Raw genomic sequence first — 23,584 nt, 5'->3', positions numbered from 1 at the left:
ATCGATGCCCGAGGCAGGATTCGAACCTGCGACCGTAGCGGTCTCGCGGTTCCAGACTGTAGCGCCCAGAACCACTCGGCCACTCCGGCCGGCTGTAAAAATAATACATTAAATCTGTTTTGGCAGTAAGAATTTACTGGGAATTAAGTTCTTCCAGTTTTGAATGTGTATTGTGTTAAGAAAGAATCCTGATAATGTTCTACACTCTGTCATCTGTTTTTGTTCTTCGCGAAAGTGGCAGGGTGGGCTGTCGAACAAGTCTGGTTCTTCTCGGGTGCTCACAGCCATCTGTGGTTACAGCATAAGCAGCCTCAAAATGAAAACATTTGTCTTCATAAATTATGATCCTCTTGACTTGTCAGAGAGTTAGTTGCGTCTCATCTTCGTCCATTTGTTACTCATATACCCATTAGACATGAATTTCATCGCTTGTGTTATTTCCTCACAGTTGCAAACGAGAAACAGGTTTCCTATTCCAGGTGACGTCAGCAGATACCCAGTATGACAGCAGTTGCTGTGATACGGGACTCCAGTCTCCTGCGTCACAAACTGTCCCAGTGAGCGAACGTGCTGTCCTCTTGAACGGAAGTCTTTGTGCAGGGATGGAGACAGACATCGGCAACGGCGAACTGCAAGCACTAGAGGTACTGTGAAACTTCTGCCCAATTACGAAACAACAAACGCACCCTGCATTATATATTTACACAGCTATACACGATGAGGCAATTGAAACTGTTTTGGTATTATTTGGAAAACTGCAAATCAGATCAAAAAGAAAAATTGTTCGTCTCGAAGAGGGACCTGCAATGACACCAAACTCCACCCCCCTGCCCCACCCCCAAGGCGCGGGAGAGGGAGGGGGCCTACTTTCTATTGAGGATTCTGATTCTCTCGGAAAAATACGTAACTTCTGCAGTAATTTTTTTTTCAGTGCGTTATAGATAGCGCTGTAATCGACAAAAATCAAATTGTGTTAAAAACTGTTTAAGAATGTTAATATTTCTACATCTACATGATTACTCTGTTATTCACAATAAAGTGCCTGGCAGAGGGTTCAATGAACCACCTCCATGCTGTCTCTCTACCGTTCCACTCTCGAACGGCACGCGGGAAAAACGAGCACTTAAAATTTTTCCGTGCGAGCCCTGATTTCTCTTATTTTATCGTGATGATCATTTCTTTCCATGTAGGTGAGTGCCAACAGAATATTTTCGCAATCGGAGGAGAAAACTGGTGATTGAAATTTCATGAGAAGATCCCGTCGCAACGGAAATCGCCTTTGTTTTAATGATTGCCACTCCAATTCACGTATCATCTCTGTGGCACTATCTCCCCTATTTCGCAATAATTCAAAACGACCTACCCTTCTTTGTACTTTTTCGATGTCATCCGTCAGTCCCACCTGATGCGGATTCCACACCGCACAGCAGTACTCCAGAATAGGGCGGACAAGCATAGTGTAAGCAGTCTCTTTGGTAGACCTGTTGCAACTTCTAAGTGTTCTGCCAATGAATCGCAGTCTTTGGTTTGCTCTACCCACAATATTATCTATATGATCTTTCAAATTTATGTTATTTGCAATTGTAATCCCTAAGTATTTAGTTGAATTAACAGCCCTCAGATTTGTGTGACTTATCGCTTTAGCTGATTTCTTTTATTACTCATGTGAATAACTTCGCACTTTTCTTTATTCAGGGTCAATTGCCACTTTTAGCACAATACAGATATCTTATCTAAATCATTTTGCAAGTCATTTTGATCATCTGATGACTTTACGAGACGGTAAATGACAGCATCATCTGCAAACAACCTAAGACGGCTACTAAGATTGTCTCCTATGTCGTTAATATAGGTCAGGAACAATAGAGGGCCTATAACACTTCCATGGGGGACGCCGGATATTACTTCTGTTTTACTCGATGACTTTCCGTCTATTACTACGAATTGTGACCTTTCTGACAGGAAATCACGAATCCAGTCGCACAACTGAGGCGATACTCCATAGGCACGCAGTTTGATTGGGAGACGCTTGTGAGGAACGGTATCGAAAGACTTCTGGAAATCTAAAAATATTTCAAGAAATACCCATCAGATCAGGACCTCAGGAGATAGACAGGCTGTCGTTCTAAACTCTTCAATACGAAACCGGTTTTATAGCAAAAAAGACTCCGGAACGCAATTGCTTTGTCGACATTTTTGGTGTAATTTCTTTCACATATGACGCTCAGTTTGCTTCAGCCAATGGGGATTCTTTACTTACCAATAACGCGCATTATGCCGATTCAATTGACTGCCATTCGTAAAAGTTTATTCATCAGAGAAAATTATCTGTAAAATAAAATCATCATAGGCTGTTAGTTGTTGTCGTATCCAACTGCAAATGTTCAAGCGGTTTTAAAAGTCTTCCTCATGTAGTTCTTGATGTCAACGATAAGTGATGTGAATGGAATTTGCGTACATGCAATATGTGCAGAACACTTCTTTGCGAAATATTTGTCGAAGACTTCTTAAGTAATAGAACCCAGTACGTTGTCCTCGATGGTGAGTGTTCATCGGAGGTGAGGGTATCATCTGGAGTGCTCCAGGGAAGTGTGGTAGGTCCGCTGTTGTTTTCTATCTACATAAATGATCTTTTGGATAGGGTGGATAGCAATGTGAGGCCGTTTGCTGATGATGCTGTGGTGTACGGGAAGGTGTCGTCGTTGAGTGACTGTAGGAGGATACAACATGACTTGGACAGGATTTGTGATTAGTGTAAAGAATGGCAGCTAACTCTAAATATAGATAAATGTAAATTAATGCAGATGAATAGAAAAAAGAATGCCGTATTATTTGAATACTCCATTAGTAGTGTAGCGCTTGACACAGTCACGTCGATTAAATATTTGGGCGTAACATTGCAGAGCGATATGAAGTGGGACAAGCATATAATGGCAGTTTTGGGGAAGGCAGATAGTCGTCTTCGGTTCATTTGGTAGAATTTTTGGAAGATGTGGTTCATCTGTAAAGGAGACCGCTTATAAAGCACTAATACGACCTATTCTTGAGTACTGCTCGAGCTTTTGGGATCCCTATCAGGTCGGATTGAGGGAGGGCATAGAAGCAGTTCAGAGGCGGGCTGCTAGATTTGTTACTGGTAGGTTTGATCATCACGCGAGTGTTACGGAAATGTTTCAGGAACTCGGGTGGGAGTCTCTGGAGGAAAGGAGGCGCTCTTTTCGTGAATCGCCACATAGGAAATTTAGAGAACCAGCATTTGAGGCTGACTGCAGTACAATTTTACTGTCGCCAACTTACATTTCGCGGAAAGACCACAAAGATAAGAGAGATTAGGGCACGTACAGAGGCATATAGGCAGTCATTTTTCCCTCGTTTTGTTTTGGAGTGGAACAGGGAGAGAAGATGCTAGTTGTGGTACGAGGTACCCTCCGCCACGCACCGTATGGTGGATTGCGGAGTATGTATGTAGATGTAGATGTAGATGTAGATGTAGAACTAAAGTGTGTCTTACAAATTATGGAGCGCAGCAATCAGTCGTCCAGTTCTTGTAAAAAATATGCGCATCTCCCATGCTGAGTTCTAATTCTGTTTCGGATTGACCGTGTTTTGCGTGGCAAGTTAAATCTCTGTTTTTGGATGATACACGTCATAGTATTATATTGTTATCTAGTCCATTCTTGAGTCCATACTTTGGTATGGTGCAACTCATCCCTCCCAGCGACCTTTTCTATTTTAGGTGGTAGTCATGGAGAGCAAAATCAGTTGTGGTTTGCGTCACCAGTATCTTGATGGATTGGTTGATTTTTATTATCCCAGATATTTTTGTACTCGTTCGTAGTCGACGGGATGGAATGTGGCTTCGTACTGGTAGACATTCCGTAGGTGTTGACTAATGGCATCAGCAATCATTCTCACTGTGTTATTTAGCTGGACGTCTGTTTCTTATGCATATGGACTACTTAGCCAAACTGAAGCACAATAATCGTCGCTTGAGAAAACTGGACTCAGAGCAGAGAAACGTAGGGTGGAAGCCGATGCTCTCCAGGTTGTGACACACATCTTTTGGATAAAGTTGTTTCTCGTTTTCAGTATTTCGGGTATTTTTGATAGATGATCTCCAAAAAAGAACGGTCTATCTGGGGTTACCCCAAGATGCTTGGGGGTTGTATTGCAAGTGTAGTGTTTTCAAATTGTATGTTGCGTTTTCTTCTGGTGAGTTTATTAATTAGGTGAAAGCAGGAATGCTCTGTTTTGGTGGCGTTAGATTGGAGTCACCATTTGGGAAAGTTCTTTCACAGAACAACTAGATCTCTGTTAGAACTGCTTTTGACTGTTAGTTGTAGCTACACCTTGTTGAAAGTATTTAGTCGTTGGCGTAACCAAACTTCCTTGATTTTGTTTTTGGCATGTCTGTTTTGTACAAACTGAAGAGAAATGGAGCAGGAGCTGATCCGTGTGGTAAATCTCTTTTGATTTACTTGGAGATCTGATGTTGTATACCAAGACTACTTGTAACACTCGGTCGTTTAGCATATTGTTGATTAGTCGAGATGTTGGTTTGCAAGGAATTACGCGAAGAAGCTTGTACAGAATATATCACTTCTCTTCGGACTGTATTGTTGCCCATCGAAAGGTGAATGAATGCAGCTGCGGTTTTTAAGTTTACTTTGAAATCCTGGCTCGTTGGAGGTGGAGAGTAACAGAATTTTATTTATGCAACTTCGTTTTGGCCGGATGCCTGCTTGTTCAACTGGGACTGTCTCAAGTAATCTTGTACTGGGTCTATTACCGATTAGTCGTTCAAGTAGCTTGCAGGTCACACTTAGCAGGGCCATTCTTCGATATCTCTTAGGGTTATCAGCTGAGTTGCCAGGTTTTAGGTACTATTGAGGTTATCTTCGAGCATTTAAATTCTTGCAGTATGTTATAAAATGAAAGCATAGAAAGCAAAGGACCACAGAGCAGTAAGTTGATGCAGTTTTTCTCCTGTACAGTTAGTGATGCACCTATCGCTTATGTGTGGGTTTATGTTTTTATTGAGATCCCCATTGTACTGTAATGGTTTTTAAATGCTCATTATTACTCTTTTGTTGATGTTTTTGCAGCCCACTTAAAATCAGTTCACATCATATCTTTGTGTACTCTAAGGCTGACAGATTTACTGCATATTGTTCGTCAAGTAATACACCATCAGCGCATACTACCACTTGCGGCCAGACGGGGTCGGTCGTCTGCGTTTTTGTTATCGCTATCGTCCAGTCCACCTATCTCGACCATATTCTTGCCCATGTCCCTTCACTCTGTAGCAGCATATAGGTGTTGGGCAGTGTAAAGCAGCGCTGATGAAACCACCACCTAATACCTACCACACAGAGGCCTCGTAACCCTTGTTGAAAGTCAGTTCCTGCAAGTTCATGATATAAAAAATCGGGCGTTCGAGATCTTCAGTCTACTTGCAGAAATGCGTTTGAAATTAGATTAACTCTGCATTTTATTCATACTGAAACACATGAAATGGCTATCAAGTCTGTATTTAATATGGTAAAACGTCTGTATAATATATAATATTCACTAGAAAAGCAGCCATAATTTTAGTAAGTCCGACCCGACTAATTATCACGTTCTACCAGTCACAGACCCACAACTATTGGCGAGTTAAACATTCGGTCGTTTCAGTGGTCTTCTTCGTAAGAGTTGCTCGCCAAAATATTCCGTGCACAGCACGAAACACGCCACGCGGAGATGTTACTACGACCAGAAAGCTCTCACGCTCATATCTCTCAAACTATTTAATTTAGAAACACCAAACCTTCATCGAATTGTTCGTAACTCCAGTCGCTTCAGCCACGATATGTTCGAACCGAAATTAGATCACTATTTCCTCACATTACAGAGTATTTTTATGGAGGGATCTGACATCGTGTTCTCCATAGACCGTCTAGCAAGCGACTCTCGAGATACTCTCCTCTCTGCACACTCCTCTTTTCGCGTGGGAACAGCGTAATTCTGATCGGCTGTTGATCTAAACGACCAATCAGAACGTTCCTTCCAGATCATTATCGCGGCAAATCTTGCCTTATCCAATCACTAATTCGATAGTAATTAATGTCAGCAAAACTTCAAATTCTTGTATTTTGTTTAATCAAAATAAACGAAGTGCGAAATATTCTTCAAATTGATAAATAAACTTATTCTGCCTCTAACTTCCATTGTGGGTCCTTTATACAAAAGCAAGCACACACCGACATACGTCACCTGAATCATGGTTGCATCGTAACTTTCCCACGGTTCGTTATTACAAGGTTTTATGTAAAACGAAATATTAAATTTTAATGTATCTCCCACATACACTTTCTCAATCATTCTCACGCATTTACACGGAAAAATATAATCAAATAATAACTTTGACCGATTTTTGTATTACCTAATGCAGTGACTAAAGTTTTTAAAAAAATCCTAATAAATTGATTTTTATGCACTGCTAACTTTGGAATGGCTTCAAATGATAATGAAAGTCAATCTGTTATTGTTCCTAACTTGGTTTTAAAAAAACAAGTGTAGGCTTTAGGACTTTTAGGTAATTCAGAACTATAATAAATAATAACTATGATAATAGTTATAAATAATAACTATAATAAATAAAAATCTGAAATTTTGACAGCATCATTCCATTAATGACAAAGGGCTGTGTACCAAATTTGAACAAAATCGGATAATAACTAATATGGATTACTTAGATTCGTAGAGGGTAAGAACCTTCACATCGACTGAATGTCATGCTATGCAGTTCTCACGGCAAGCAATGTCAGCTGTGCTGTGAGCAAAGCGAAAAAAAAAAAAAGCCATCCTGCATCCACCGTACTAGAAGGCTGCGTGCCTTACTGCAACGAATGTCATCTCGTAGAAACTTGCTGCGTTACGCACTATCGCATTTTTTGGAGTTGTCATTATGAACGGTTACTGTGCATTGTCCGACAGACACCCACGGAAGTTGTAACCTCCCCCTCACTTATCGACCTTAATGACAGTGTAAAATTAAACCGCATGTACCTAATGGAAATCTGGGAAAAGCAATCGTCACTGAAGTTAATCTGTCGGTAAAGAGGGAAGAAAGTGTTACATCTAAATGAAAGCAAAAATGCGAATGAAAATGGTGGAAATTAATTTGGAAAAGGGCAAAGTTAATAAAGAAAGTAAATGTGCGGTCGTTAGTTAACAATTAACTGGCGTTAATGAGATATTTGGGATTTGGGGAAACTTACGGTCGCCAGTCCTATGGACAACTACTATAATAACTGAAAAAAAAGGTTAATGCACATATAATTAGCACTAAAGCCATGGCAACTGAAGGCTGACACGTGTTGTCTGAAAACGAGTTTGTCAGAAGTATTCAAACCCAGTATTGGCCTCCTACTGCCTATTCACATATAACGTAGCACAATCGCTATATTTGTAACCACATTCATTTTGTCAACAGATGTCTCCTTCCCAGGCTGGTTGATTTAGCACTATTAACCAAAAAGAATCGTACAATGTTCACTTGAAGAAGAAGCAGCGGAGAAAAATAGCAGTTCCACGCTAAGACAGGTAGAGACACATTATATTGTGATCTGTCTCTGCATTGTGAGCCTAGGAACATGTGGAACGACAGATGCGTACAACTGGAAGCTCAAAGTGGGGAAAGATGCATCAAGGCAGGCAATGATGACGGAGCCCACTGTTAATGGTTGCTGTGTATCTGAGGAAGGGATGGACAGTTCGCTAGTCGAAGCGGAAAACGCTCTACGTTAAACATCGTGAGCTCACTGATCTGAGTAATAGGCCCAGTTGTAAAGTTCTGTAAGCCAAATGTTCTGTGACCTTGTGCGTTGATCTTAGTAAAATGAGTTCTCTCTTTGAGACGCTATTAGAGCAATGCGCTTTATAAAGCTGTATCATGTGGGAAGACAGGCATTGCCCAAAACGACAGCTGTTTCAACAAATGAGGCTATTAATTCATCAGCTATCGACGACCTCAAAAAATTACGTTATTCCAGTGAAAAAATCCATAGTTACTTACATATCGTGGTATATAAGGAAGATTCGAATATTAAAAACGTGGAAACATACCTTCCTCTTTGCATGCTATCATTTTCTAACATCTAGTTTTGATGTTTCAAATCGTTTAGGAAATACGATGCACGTTACGAATATTTTATTCTGGCTTTATCATTTAATGTGCAAGCAGATCTCACTGTACTACCGATAAATTATTTTCTCGATACTGGAGATAGATATAAATTCTCTTCCCAATTCAAAGAATTATTCAATATCTTAGCTACATTTTGCAAGAAGCGATGTATGATCACTGTGCACCAAAACCAAACTCATAGCGAGTAGCTCAGTTTTATAGGCAATTCATCACGAAGGAGTATGGAGCCATCACCAGCTTGCACAGTGTCTTATTAACAACTTGGTTATGTGTGTTATGTGTGTCTGTTTGTAACGCCGGAAATGCATATCCTCCTATTTCCATCTATTGTACTATAATTTTTTTTCCTTGGTTTGTTACCTCAAGATATGACGTTTTTGTCTCTTTATATATCGTAATTGTTTTACTGTTTGTATATATATATATATATATATATATATATATATATATATATATATATATATATATATATGCATTTATGTTGGTTTGTTGTGTAAAGATTATTTGTATTTTTACGCTGGGTCTGGACTAGGGAAAACTATACTATCGAACGAATAAATCGATAGGTCGTGTGGAGAACGAAAGTGTTTAGGATCTTTGGTAGTGTTAACTCTGCCGCGTGGAGCGCGGGCAGAGCATGAGAGAGTCTGGCTGGAGTAGCGAGTGGAGCAGGTGTGTGGCGTGAAGCTCCCGCGAGTTGCCGCGCTTTCGGGGTTTGGCAGCATGTAATTGCGCTCGACTGGCGATGATAGTTTCTGACATGGTGTCGCGGACGGGAAGCATTAGCTGGCGCACATCAAGAGCCCGTTTCGTCTGGTGACCGTGTCGAGAAGAAGCCGCGCCAACATCCAGCTTCTGCAACAGCGACGGCCGACAATGAGTGACTGTCGCCACATCCTCGATCGACGGCTTCAAACCTTCAATCAACCAACAAGGAAGACTGGAAGCACGTAAAGTTTTAGAACTGTATGGCAGACCTCAGCTTTTCAAACTTTTAAAATTGTTGCATCACAAAATTACAGCTACTTAGCATGAACCTTTGTTGCTCATTGTCCCAATTGCATTACCAAGCAGGATCCCTTCCTTTTCCGAAATGAACCCGAGTGTCGTTGAAATTCAAACGCCAGCATAATTCCATTTCACTGCTTTAATTTCAAAGTTCAGTTAAAGTATTCATAGCTGGCTACAATACTTAGATTACACAAACACAAATTAAGAGTGCTAGTTTTGTTACCATATTTTAGCTTACCTGTGACTGCAGCTCAGCTTGGTACGTACTAAATTTTACTATTGTTAATTGTTCAGAATCATTTAATTCAAGTTCAAAGTTAAATCTCTTATTTCTAAATTGCGTAGATTCAAGTAGCTTTTGAAATGATTGTTGAGGTAGTCCAAGACTAACCGTATTTTACTGAATTTCGATGTGCTTCAGAAAGAAAGCTCACTATTAACTTCAGTCACTAAATTAACTTTCGATTTTCCGGTTTTATTAATTCTTTTGATAAATTAAGTCAGAGTGTAGCGAAATTTATTACTTCTGACAAACTTTCAGTTTTCACACTACACTTGTCAACCTTCAGTTGCCACGCTTCTAGTGCTAATTATATGTGTAATAATCTTTCTTTTCCAGTTACTATAGTAATTGTCCTTAGGACTGGCGACCGTAATTTTCCCCAAATCTCAAATATCTAATTACCGCTAGTTGATTGTTAACGTAACGGCCGCACATTTACTTTCTTTATTAACTTTACCCCTATTTCAAAATTAATTTCCACCATTTGCATTTTTCCTTTCATTTAGATGTAACCCTTTCCTCCCTCTTTACCGACAAATTAACCTCGGTGACGATTGCTTTTCCCAAATTTCCATTAGGTACATGCGGTTTAATTTTTCACTGTCATTAAGGTCGATAAGTGAGGGGGAGGTTACATGTTGCGTTCATTAAAGTTACAGAAAAATGCTACCAACTTATGCATCAACCTAATAACTGCTTGCATGAGGGCCACAGGTGGGCCATGGTGTTATTGACTTTTTCAATTTGTGAAGCTCATTCTCTTGAATAAAGCATCCAGTTTCTCTGAAGTTCTAATGACCCGTGTGCTTGCATTCTGCACATGTACACCATACCTACTAATTTCCATACCATTTGGATAGTTTCTCCTAGGTGCGTCACTCCTCTATTTTCGTTACTTTTTTGGTCATAGATTGTATTACTGCACATTCGTTGTTAATCTCGAAATCGTAACGACATAACACTGAACTCACAGAGCATGCATGCTACTGGACGTACTAGTAATATCTCAAACACACAATACTGACAAAAGTGAATCGCATGCACATAGGAACTGAATTCAACAACAAAGAACTGTAAGAGAAAAAAGCAATGAAATGGACTGAGCGATTATACACAAAACATAAAAACTAATTGAAATATTGTCGAAATAAATTAGGGTCAATGAGACTGCTAACTTTTGCTGCTGTGGTAATTGGAAACAGGACCAGATAACTCTACAGACACAAAAAACTATTGCCCACATGCTCTACCAGCAGACTGTGGCACTCGCTGCCTGATGCTGCAGGTAAATAAGTTTTGTAGGCACAAACAAAAAATAAATGTCTGCCTGTCTTGGTGGGGACTCATAACCGCTCCCTGTCAGTGAGGACGATAGTAACACCGCTGTTTCGTTATTCATTTTCAGGAGAGGACTGGAATCCCAGAATGCAATACAAAAACAAAGGCTTCTCCAGCATTCGAGGAGGTCCTGGACGCCATTGGGTCCAGGGGGAAGTTCCAGATGAGGCTGAACATCGTTTTCGTTTGCTTTGCCTCATGCTTCGACCTGATGAGTGTCAACATGTTCTACCTGGCTATGCAGACTCCTGATCACTGGTGCTACGTCCCTGGCAGGGAACTTTCCAACCTTTCGATTGAGGAGTGGAAGAACCTCACCATACCGAGGTTTGTAGTGGGAAATACTTTAGCTTTCATCGATCGAATGTTCCGTCGGTTCTTGGTAGAATCTTTAATACTTTATGGATGAAAACACACGCGATACTTGTGTAATATTCTATAGTATTTATTATTTATTTCACAAATCGGTTTTTCCCTTTTATGCAATCATCAGGTACAAAGGTAGCTGGTGCAGTGAAGTTTTATTGGATATTTATACTAGTACATCTGCAGAGTATCTCACTTTCCAGAGATGAAAAATGTTAATCTTAAGTTTAAGAGTAAAACAAGAGGGACTGTTTCAGTGTAAATGCGGTATAAGATTATTTAACTAAGATAAAATAAAGGAAGGAGGACGAACATTCTTCAGGTAAATTAACTTAATGAACATGTGTCTATCAGACCAAGCTTAGTACTGAATGACCAGGCGCAGCTCGCTTACTCCCCACTACTAATTGCAGGTGTTACTCATAACCCCGTCCAGGCCATGTTGTAAATTCCTCCCCTTACTCACGCGCCCCATTTTCCTCCATTTCAGTTACTATAATTTCTCATGTTGTGTGAAAAAATACATTGTATAATCACAGATGACTGGCTCATCTGCTTAATTTCTCTACTACAACTTATCTGTTTGTAATGTAGGAGCTATTAAAGACAAAATAATTTTTTTCAGCCACATCTTTGGAATATGTAAACGAATTTTACTGTTTAATTTATTTTCTTCTATGAACAACTGTTGTAATTCGTATATAGCTAATGTGTAACATGTTTTACCTTGGTTAAATAGTCGTACATCGCATTTACACTCAAATAATCCCTGAAGTTTTATTCCTAAACCTAACTCCGGAAATGGAGATAATCTGTAGATGAACTAGTTTAAAGTATTTGATCCAACAAAATTTCACTGTATCACATACTTGTAACTTTGTACCTGATGATCACGTATCAGCCGCGCGGGATTAGCCGAGCGGTCTAGGGCGTTGCAGTCATGGACTGTGCGGCTGGTCCCGGCGGAGGTTCGAGTCCTCCCTCGGGCATGGGTGTGTGTGTTTGTCCTTAGGATAATTTAGGTTAAGTAGTGTGTAAGCTTAGGGACTGATGACCTTAGCAGTTAAGTCCCGTAAGATTTCACACACATTTGAACATCACGTATCAGCCGAAAACCTGTTTGAGAAATAATTAATGAATGTTCTAGGATATTACACCACCATTGTGTATACTATCATTCATATTTTGGCTTTCATCTATTACAGTTGCCTATTAATTCCATGGAAGGTGAAACACAGGAAGTACAGCTTATTATAGGTGTGCGTACGGCATAAAATGATAAAACATGGCACAGACCAATCCTGGTTTAACGTTATCATTCGGAATATGTAGCGAAAACAGAAAACGTTGCACTTTCAATATTAAAAAGTAATATACTGTTGGCGCAGCTTGCTTACTAGAAACATGGGATATGTGCAAAGGGTGCAACTACTTTCAGAGTCAAAAAATGGTTCAAATGGCTCTGAGCACTATGCGACTCAAGTTCTGAGGTCATCAGTCGCCTAGAACTTAGAACTAATTAAACCTAACTAACCTAAGGACATCACACACATCCATGCCCGAGGCAGGATTCGAACCTGCGACCGTAGCGGTCGCTCGGTTCCAGACTGTAGCGCCTAGAACCGCACGGCCACTCCGGCCGGCTTTTCAGTCAGATCTTGGAGAAAAATCTATCAGAAAACCCAGAGAAGTTACGGTTCAATGACACACTGTAAAGGCCACGTTTGGATACAGATCTTCCGCGTAGTTGTTCGCACAACAGTCTAGTGTCCAAAATGAAAACAGCAGACAGAAAGTGGGAACATTAATCTCCAAATTTAAAAATGAGTTCACCCGTAAGGATACTTCTAATGTAACGTTGTCTGACCATCGTACGCACAAAAACAAGCACTACCATTACTGAAAAGCAGTTTAGACCATTCATTACGAAGATAGATTCAGAAAAATTCCTTTTACAAACAACTTTATGCGGAGGGTAACTATAGCGCAGAGTCATTGTGAATAATAATAATAATACTCAACACTCAATAACCATTCAAATTATCACATAAATTATAACAATTAAAAAGTCAGGAATGGTGGGGTTCACCATTGTCCCACTCCTCAACGGCGATTCCGCGTAGATCCCTCAGAGTGGTTGATGAGTCACGTCGTCCATAAGCAGCCCTTTTCAATCTATCCCAGGCGATGTTTGACCGGGTTCATGTCTGAAGAACTTGCTGATCACTCTAGTCGAGCGATGTCGTTATCCTGAAGGAAGTCATTCACATGATGTGCGCGATGGGGGCTCGAATTGTCGTCCATGAAGACGAATGCCTCGCCAATATGCTGCTGATAAGGCTGCACTATCCGTTGGAGGGTGGTTTTCACGTATCGTACAGCCGTTATGGGGCCTTCCATGACCACCAGCGGCGTACGTCGGCCACACATAATGCCACCCCAAGACAGCAGGAAACCTCCACCTTGCTGCACTCGCTGGACAGTGTGTCTAAGACGTCCAGCCTGAACGGGTTGCCTCCAAACACGTCTCCGACGATTGTCTGGTTGAAGGATATGCGACACTCATCGGTGAAGAAAACGTGATGCCAATCCTGAGCGGTGCATTCGGCATGTTGTTGGGACCACCTGTACTACGTTGCATGGTGTCGTGGTTGCAAAGGTGGACCTCGCCATGGACGTCGGGGGTGAATTTCCGCACGACGTCATGTGGCTGCACGAAAAGCATTATTTAACACGGTGGCATTGCTCTCAGGGTTCCTCCGAGCCATAATTCGTAGGTAGTGGTGATCGACTGCAGTAGTAGCCCATGGGCAGCCTGAGCGAGACATGTCATCGACAGTTCCTGTCTCTTTGTATATCCTCCATGACCGAACAACATCGCTTCCATTGTTCAGAGCCCTTCCTGGTACAAAGTAACAATCTGGACGCGATCGAACCGTCTATCCATGGTTGAACTACAGACAACACGAACCAGGTACCTCCTTCCTGGAGGGATGATTGGAACTGATCGGCTGTCGGACCCCCTGCGTCCAATAGGCGCTGCTCATGCGCAGTAGTTTACATCTTTTAGCCTACTCACTGTAGCCTCCATCAGCTGCGACGCATCTGGCCCAACGTTCTTTCCATGATGTAAATACACTTCGGTAAAATTCTGGAGATTGACTTTTACACCATCGCTTGACACAGGAAATAAGATCTTTCTGACCATCAAACCTTTTTACCGCTCAGGTGGTCCTTCAGACGACCAAAGAGGTAGGAATCAGAGGGAGACAAGTCCTGACTGTAGGGAGGATGAGGAACAATTTTCCAACCCATTCTCCTGATTTTCTCCTGCGTCATAAGGGCTGTATCGGGTTTGGCATTGTCATGGTGTAATCTGATGAGCTGACCCCGAAGCTGTGGTCTGTGGGTCTTGATGTCACGTCGCAGCTTGTCCAATGACATACAGTACCGGTCCCGGTTAATTGTGGAGCCAGATTCCAAAAAGTCAATGAAAATGACACCACACTGATCCCAGAAGAAGGAGGTCATCACCTTTCGGTCTGCTGTTCGTGAAAGTCTTGGTTTCTTCTTCTGAGGGGAACCCGGATGACGCCACTCCATGGATTGGGTTTTGCTCTCAGGTTCGGACAGAAACAACCGTATTTCATCCTGGGTAACACTGTTTCCACTCTTCAGTAAAGGTCTTCATGGGACCCTCGCACACATTTTTCCTCATTTCTCTTGTCAGTAATCTAGGCGCCCAACGTGCACATATTTTTCTGTACCTTAGTGACTGTGATACCACACTACCCAATGACAAACGAGTCATTTCAGCAAGCTGTCGTGTCGTCACACATCTGTCATTTTGGATGATTTGATCAATGGTCTCCTTATTCACGTCACTCACTGCCGTCGATGCTCTAACGCATTGTGGATTGTCCAGTAGAGAGAAATCACCTTCTTGAAACCTCTGGAACCACCGCTGGATACAGCTGCGATCCACTGTGTCCTCCCCACAAACAGGGAGCAACTTCCTGTGCATCGATGTGGCGGAGTCATCGTCGTCCTTGAAGAGGAACTCCATCACCGACCGTTGCTGATGATACAAGTATAGTAATAACATCCAAAAACCAAGAACTAAGTGATGTAATTGTAAATGATGTTTTTCACAAATTTATTAAGTGGTTCTCAGAAAACGGACTCGCTTTAAACTTTGATAAAACACAGTATATACAGTTCCGTACAGTAAATGGCACAACTCCAGTAATAAATATAGACTTTGAACAGAAGTCTGTAGCTAAGGTAGAATTTTCAAAATTTTTAGGTGTGTCCATTGATGAGAGGTTAAACAGGAAGCAACACATTGATGGTCTGCTGAAACATCTGAGTTCAGCTGCGTATGCTATTAGGGTTACTGCAAATTTTAGTGATAAGAATCTCAGTAAATTAGCTTACTATGCCTACTTTCATTCACTGCTTTCGTATGGCATCATATTCTGGGGTAATTCATCGTTGAGTAGAAAAGTATTCATTGCTCAAAAACGTGTAATCAGAGTAATTGCTGGAGTCCACCCACGGTCATCCTGCAGACATCTATTTAAGGATCTAGGGATCTTCACAGTAACCTCACAGTATATATATTCACTTATGAAATTTGTTGTTAATAATCCAACCCAGTTCAAAAGTAATAGCAGTGTGCATAGCTATAACACCAGGAGAAAGGATGATCTTCACTATGCAGGGTTAAATCTGACTTTGGCACAGAAAGGGGTAAATTATGCTGCCACAAAAGTCTTTCGTCACCTACCAAACAGCATCAAAAGCCTGACAGATAGCCAACCAACATTTAAAAATAAATTAAAAGAATTTCTAGATGACAACTCCTTCTACTCATTGGCTGAATTTTGAGATATAAATTAAGGGAGGGAAAAAAACCAACTTAAACATTAGTGTCATGCAATATTTTGTGTAATTTAATATCTTTTACAGACATCTTTTATTAACCTGACACGTTCCACATCATTACGAAGTGTCGTATTCATGATCTATGGAACAAGTATTAATCTAATCTAATATAATCTCTGTCGCAACCTGACATCTACTCCACGGTCCATTATGGCTCAGCTGCAAACAAAAGAAAATACTTTTATACACCAACTTATAGCTAAATGTTCCAAGTATGTTTACAAAAAATTTCATTCTCATCCTGAAAAAAGTAAAAAAAATTAGAGACGACTGTCAAAACTTTTTTAAGGCCCTTTGTATTTGGGAAGATGGACCTCTATCCGGTCATAGAAATTTAGGTTACCTGTGATTTCCCTAATTCACCCAAGACAAAATCTGGGATCGTTCGTTTGGAAGGCTAAGCCTGATTTCCTTCCCCTTTCTTCCATAATACCATTAATCAGTACGTCTCTAACAACCTCGTCGTCGACAAAAAGTTAAACCATCTGATCTCTTCCATGACCCGGATAGTTGGATGGGAATTTGAACCTTCGCCATGTCATGCAACTGTTGTTGTTGTGGCCTTCAGTCCAATGACTGAATTGATGCCGTTCCCCATCCTACTCTATCCTGTGAAAGCCTCCTCATCGCCGAGTAACTGCTGCAATTTACATCCTTCTCATTCTGCTTACTGTATTCATCTCTTGGTCTCTCTCTACGATTTTTATCTTGGACGCTTCTCTCCAGTACTAAATTGGTGATCACTTAATGCCTCAGAATGTGTCCTACCAACCGATCCCTTCTTCTAGTCAGGTTATACAACAAATTTCTCCCCAATTCTATTCAGTACGTCCTCATTAGTTACTTGATCTACCCACCTAATCTTCAGCATTCTTCTGTAGCACTACATCTCAAAACCGTCTACTCTCTTCTTGTCAAAACTTTTTAACGTCCATGTTTCGCTTCCATACATAGCTACACTCCATACGAATACTTCCTGACACTTAAATCTGTACTCGATGTTAACAAATTCCTCTTCTTCAGAAACGCTTTTCTTGCAATTGCCAGTCTACATTTTATATCTTCCCTACTTCGACCATCATCAGTTATTTTGCTTCGCCAATAGCAAAACTTATCTAGTACTTTAAGTGCCTCATTTCCTAATCTAATTCCTTCAGCATCACTACATTTCCTTATCCTCGTTTTTGGTGATGTTCATCTTATACCCTCCTTTCAAGACACCGTCTATTCTGTTCAACTGCTCTTCCAAGCCCTTGGCTCTCACAGAATTACAATATCATCGGCAAACCTCAAAGTTTTAATTTCTTCTCCCTGGACTTTAACTCCTACTCCACAGTTTTCTTTTGTTTCCTTTCCTGCTTGCTCAATATACAGATTGAATAACATCGGGGATAGGCTACAATTCTGTCTCACTCCCTTCCCAACCACTGCTTCCCTTCCGTGCCCCTCGACTCTTGTAACTGACATTTGGTTTCTGTACAAACCGTAAATAGCCTTTCGCTCCCTGTATTTTACTCCTGCCATCTTTAGAATTTGAAAGAGAGTATTCCAGTCAGCATTGTCAAAAGCTTTCTCTAAGTCTACAAATGCTATAAACGTAGGTTTATCTTTCCTTAACTTAGCTTCTGTGAGAAGTCGTATTCGAATGCAACTACAATGCTCTAAACTTTCCACTACCTCGAGCAGTGTTCAGTCGGGAACCGCTTCAAGAGGAAACAAACAATTACAAAATGTCAAGAAGTACGCTTTCAGTGATTTTCCTTTTTTCTTATCGTGCTGTTGACAACAACAACTTCAGACGCGCACCAATCGGTCAGGTTGACAAGAAGGAAGATATCGCTAAGTGGCAGAGTTGACGTAAGGATTCCTCTAGTGGCCTGAGGAAATTTCGAGAAAACCTATTATTCAAGCCACCAGTAGAATCCAAGTCGAAACACAATATAGATATGGAAGCAAAATGGACTGTGACGCCCGTTATCATCACATGTCGTTTGTGACGTGATTGGAGGAAAAAGACATATTTATGAAAGAACCAGGGCAACTTCAGCCAAAACCATTCAGCTAAACGTTGCTCACCTTTGAACAGCTGTGAAACTAGTGACACAGCTGCTTCTATTCCGACAGATTTCCGAAAGGAGTTCGTGACTGGACCATATGGTCGACTGAGAACCAAAATACAACCTTACGGAGTATCCTCACAAATATGTAACTGGTCGAACAATTTTTAATTAATAGAAGTCAATACGTTGTATTGGACCGTGAAAGTTGAACAGAAAGTAAAGTGGTATTAGGTGTCCATAAGGAAGCGTAAGAAAACCGTTAATACTATCTAAGGCATGTTACTTGACTTTCGGAAGCCTTTCGATACAGACATCTAACGAACAGAATACGAGTGAAAGGAATGTCACGGCAGCGCCACCTATCACAAATAGACAACAATGGTTGGCTAAAATGTACATACTTTTTGCTTGTAATATGAATTTTTTTGTCATTAGTCTTCTGATTCGTTTGATGCGGCCCACCATTAATTCCTCTTTTGAGCCAACTTCTTCATCTCAGAGTAGCAGCTGCAAGCTACGTCCTCAATTATTTGCTCGATGTATTCCAATCTCTGGCTTCCTCTACAGTTTTTGCAAACTACAGCTCCCTCTAGCACTATGGAAATCACTACCTGATGTCTTAACGGATGTCCTATCATCCCGTCTCTTTTCCTTCTCAGTGTTTTCCACATATTCCTTTCCTCTTCGATTCTGCGCAGAACCTCTTCATTCCTTACCTTTTCAGTCCACCTAATTTTCAACATTCGTCCTTAGCACCACATCTGAAATGCTTCGATTCTCTTCTGTTCCTTGTTCCACTACGATACAATACTGTACTTCAGACGTACACTCTCGCAAATTTCTTTCTCAAATTAAGGCCTATGTTTGATTCTAGTAGCCCTCTCTTGGTCAGGAATGTCCTTTTTGCCAGTGCTAGTCTGTTTCTGATGTTCTCCTTGCTCCGTCCGTCATTGGCTATTTTGCTGCCGAGGTACTTTAATTCCTTAACTTCATCATCATCAATCCTGATGTTAATTTCCTCGCTGTTATCATTTCTGCTACTTCTCATTACTTTCGTCTTTCTTCAATTTACTCTCAATCCATATTCCTACTCATTCCATTCAAGAGATCATGTAATTCTTCTTTACTCACACTGAGGATAGGAATGTCATCAGCGGACTGTATCATAGACATCCTTTCACGTTCAATTTTAATTCCATTCCTGGACCTTTCTTTTATTTCCATCATTGCTTCTTCGATGTACAGATTTAACTTTGAGCATATTTCCGCTGTCACTCCCTAAGTTCAATGGCAGTGGTCACCAGGCCAGAATTATTATGGCAGTGGTCCACACACAGTTTTTACAGTATGTGTGTGGATCACCTCCAAGAAGGCAATTTGAGTACCCCATTGCCGCCACATTACCCCCTACTATAGTGTTTTCTGCAACTCATAACCATAACTTCGCCAAGAAGCCCAATCAGGCACTTGCATTAGTTTTTGACTTGATTCTAGACCATTTCAGGTCAAATATACTAATCTTGAATAATGACCATCTATTTTATATGGCCCGTATTGCCGGATGTTACAGATTAGATATAGACTTGTTCATATGTTCAATCATGACCATTTGTGTGCTAAGTCAATAGGATGTTCATGCGTTGTAACCATAGGTAAGCAAGCGCTTAACAGTTACGTCTTAAAAATTTCTAGACCTAGTCATAATAACGACGATGTTGGCTTTATATTATCCTTCCCACTCCTAAGTTCTTTTTAGGTGATTAAACTTCGTGCTTAAGCACAAAATTTTCCTAGCTAGGCGATACCTTGTAAGCACGTGATGTCTTCCTCATATCATGACCAATCAATACTTCATAAATGTTAAGACAGTCGATCTAAGTATGTTCTGCACGGGTTAACATATACGCCCTTTTCCTCAGCTATACCTTTTACTCCACTTTACTAGTAAATTCAAGGTCAGGAGTTAGGTTCGCGTCTTGTCCAAACAAGTAACTATCACACAGTTTATGCGCAGGCTCAAGGTATTGTGTCCGCCTAGGCGGGCCTCACGTCGCTACGGTCAGTTCCAGTACAGCACCGAGCGGGGTGGCGCAGTGGCTAGCACACTGGACTCGCATTCGGGAGGACGACGGTTCAATCCCGCGTCCGGCCATCCTGATTTAGGTTTTCCGTGATTTCCCTATATCGCTCCAGGCAAATGCCGGGATGGTTCCTTTGAAAGGGCACGGCCGACTTCCTTCCCCGTCCTTCTCTAATCCGATGAGACCGATGACCTCGCTGTCTGGTCTCCTTCCCCAAACCAACCAACCAGTACAGCACTCGTGGCTGCCGCATCGCGGTCGCGAAGTGGGGCAGAGGCAGTTTCAGATAAGTTTTTACAGTCTGACGATAATTTATAGCTTGACGATGTCCACTATGGACAAACGATAGTTACTGTTGAAAACTTCCTGGAAGATTAAAACTGTGTGACCGACCGAGACTCGAACTCGGGACCTTTGACTTTCGCGGGAAGTGCTCTACCAAAGGTTCCGAGTTCGAGTCTCGGTCGGGCACACAGTTTTAATCTGCCAGGAAGTTTCATATCAGCGCACACTCCGCTGCAGAGTGAAAATCTCATTCTGGAAATATCCCCCAGGCTGTGGCTAAGCCATGTCTCCGCAGTATCCTTTCTTTCAGGAGTGCTAGTTCTGCAAGGTTTGCAGGAGAGCTTCTGTAAAGTTTGGAAGGTAGGAGACGAGATACTGGCAGAAGTAAAGCTGTGAGGACCGGGCGTGAGTCGTGCTTCTGTAGCTCAGATGGTAGAGCACTTGCCCGCGAAAGGCAAAGGTCCCGAGTTCGAGTCTCGGTCGGGCACACAGTTTTAATCTGCCAGGAAGTTTCATATCAGCGCACACTCCGCTGCAGAGTGAAAATCTCATTCTGGATAGTTGCTGTTATTCTGAAAAATGTTGGGTTACTCCGACTGAAACCTAGGTAAATTCTAGGTAAACGGTGCAACTGAGGCTGTTGATTATTAAAATTAAAATTAACATTTCTTTTTCGATTTCTTCACATTTTTCATGCAGCCATTTCGCCTTCACTTCCCTACACTTCCTATTTATTTCATTCCTCAGCGAATTGTATTTCTGTATTCTTGAATTTCCCTGAACATTTTTGTACTTCCTTCTTTCACCGATCAACTGAAGTATTTCTTCTGTTACCCTTGGTTTCTTTGCATTACCTTTTTTGTACCTAGTTTTTTTCTTTCCAGCTTCTGTGATTGCCAGGTTTAGAGATGTCCATTGCTCTTCAACTGTACTGCCTACTGAGCTATTCCTTACTATTGTAGCTACAGCCATAGAGAACTTCAAGCGTATCTCGTCATTCCATAGTACTTTCGTATCCCACTTCTTTGCGTATTGATTTTTGCTGACTAATCTGTTAAACCTACTCTTCATCACTGCTACATCGTGATCTGAGTCTATATCTGCTCCTGAGGAAGCCTTACAATCCAGTATCTGATTTCGGAATCTCTGTCTGACCACGATGTAATCCAACTGAAATCTTCCAGTATTACCCAGCCTTTCCCAAATATACCACCTCCTCTCTTGATTCTTCAACAGAGTATTTGCTATTAGTAGCAGACATCTATGACAGAACTCAATTAGTCTTTCTCCTCTCTCATTCCTCGTCCCAAACCCATATTCTCCTGTAATCTTTTCTTCTACTCCTTTCCCTACAACTGTATTCGAGTCCTCCATGACTATTAGATCTTCATCTCCCTTTACGTACTGTATTACCCTTTCAATATCCTCTTACACTTTCTAGATCTTTTCACCTTCAACTTGCGACGTCGGTATGTATACTTGAAGTACGTTGTTGGTGTTGGTTTACTCTCGATTCTGATAAGAGAAACCCTATCACTGAACTGTTCACAGTAAAACGCTCTCTTCCCTATCTTCCTATTCATAACGAAATCTATTCCCGTTAAACCATTTTCTCCTGCTACTGATATTACCCTATACTCATATGACCAGAAAAGCTTGTTTTCTTTCCACTTCACTTCACTGACCCCTCCTAGATCTAGAGTGAGCCTTTGAATTTTCCTTTTCAGCTTTTCTAGCTTCCCTACCGCGTTCAAACATCTGAAATTCCACGCCCCGACTAGTAGAACGTTATCCGTTCGTTAGTCATTGAATCATTTTCTGACGGTCACCTCTCCCCTGGCAGTCCCCTTCCAGAGACCCGAATGGGGGAGTATTCCGGAATCTTTTGCCAACAGAGAGATCATCATGACCCTTTTAATTACAGGCCACATGTCCTGTGGATACACGTCATGTGTCTGAAATGCAGTGGTTTCCATCACCTTCCTCATCCTCATGCCGTTGATGACTGCTGATTCTTCCCCCTTTAGGGGAAGTTCCCCATCCCAAAGCCAGGAGGGTGCCTTGAACCTCTGTCCGTTCCTCCGGCCCCTTTGACAAGGCCGTTGGGAGAAGGAGGGTGACTTCTTATGCCGGAAGTCTTCAGCCGCCAGTGATGATTATTAATCAAAATTTAAACGGTGGCGAGTTTCGAATAAGGGACCGAGCACGTTGTGGTTACTAATCTAAGACGCTACTCCCACACCACGGAAACACCACATAATAATCCGAATATGTAATAAAAATGGGGATATCCGATCTGAAAATAGAAAGTTGATCCGATCCATGCATGAAGTGTGGTTAGGAGGTGGCCAGTTGTAGCACAGCCTTACTAATGTTTACTTTTCAACAAGAACATTTTTTTCGTACGATGCGTCGTTTTACAGATACTGAGTTATCTCAAGTTAAAACACCCCCCCCCCCCGCCCCCATCTTATATTGAAATGACCTAATCGATAACGTCAGAAGTTCCATGAGGCTTTTCGTGAATGATGCTGTTGTGTACAGGAAGGACACAACGTTAGAAAATTGGAGCGAAATGCAGGAAGACCTCTAGAGGATCAACGTTTGTTGGAAGGATTGGTGGTTTACCATGAACGTAAATAAATATAACCTATTGTGCATAAATAGGTAGAAAGGTAAATTACTGTATTATTACACGATTGCAGAATAATCACTGGAAGCTGTTACGTCAATAAAATATCTAGGAGTTAGAGTACGGAGCGATTTAAAGCGGAGCGACAATAGAAAACTAATCGCAGATAAGGGAAACGACAGCCAGATTCATTGAAAGAGATCTAGGAAGTACAGCCACCCTATAAAAAGATTGCTTACAAAACCCTCGTCCCACAGATGTTTGAAAATTACTCACAAGTCTGCGATGTGCACCAGATGTGATGGATACAGAAAACAGAGTAGATCCAAAGAAGAGCAGCACATTTCGTTATAAATTCAGTAACGCAAAAGCATCATGGAGATGCTAAGC

General features: G+C 41.3%; 1 protein-coding gene across 1 annotated transcript in view; it reads left to right on the top strand.

Annotated features, from left to right (window-relative positions):
* The first annotated feature begins 602 nt into the window (after positions 1-602).
* The window catches only part of LOC126252735 (solute carrier family 22 member 7-like), a 91,687-nt gene continuing 68,705 nt past the window's right edge, over positions 603-23,584 (top strand). The window contains exons 1-2 of the mRNA XM_049953638.1: positions 603-644; positions 10,891-11,150. Coding sequence (XP_049809595.1) covers positions 603-644; positions 10,891-11,150 — 302 coding nt within the window. The remainder of the gene's footprint in view (positions 645-10,890; positions 11,151-23,584) is intronic.

This window comes from Schistocerca nitens, chromosome 4, assembly GCF_023898315.1.
Source record: "Schistocerca nitens isolate TAMUIC-IGC-003100 chromosome 4, iqSchNite1.1, whole genome shotgun sequence".
Taxonomy (NCBI): domain Eukaryota; kingdom Metazoa; phylum Arthropoda; class Insecta; order Orthoptera; family Acrididae; genus Schistocerca; species Schistocerca nitens.
The sequence above is the reverse complement of the archived record's forward strand: the minus strand, read 5'-3'. Positions and strand labels throughout refer to the sequence as shown.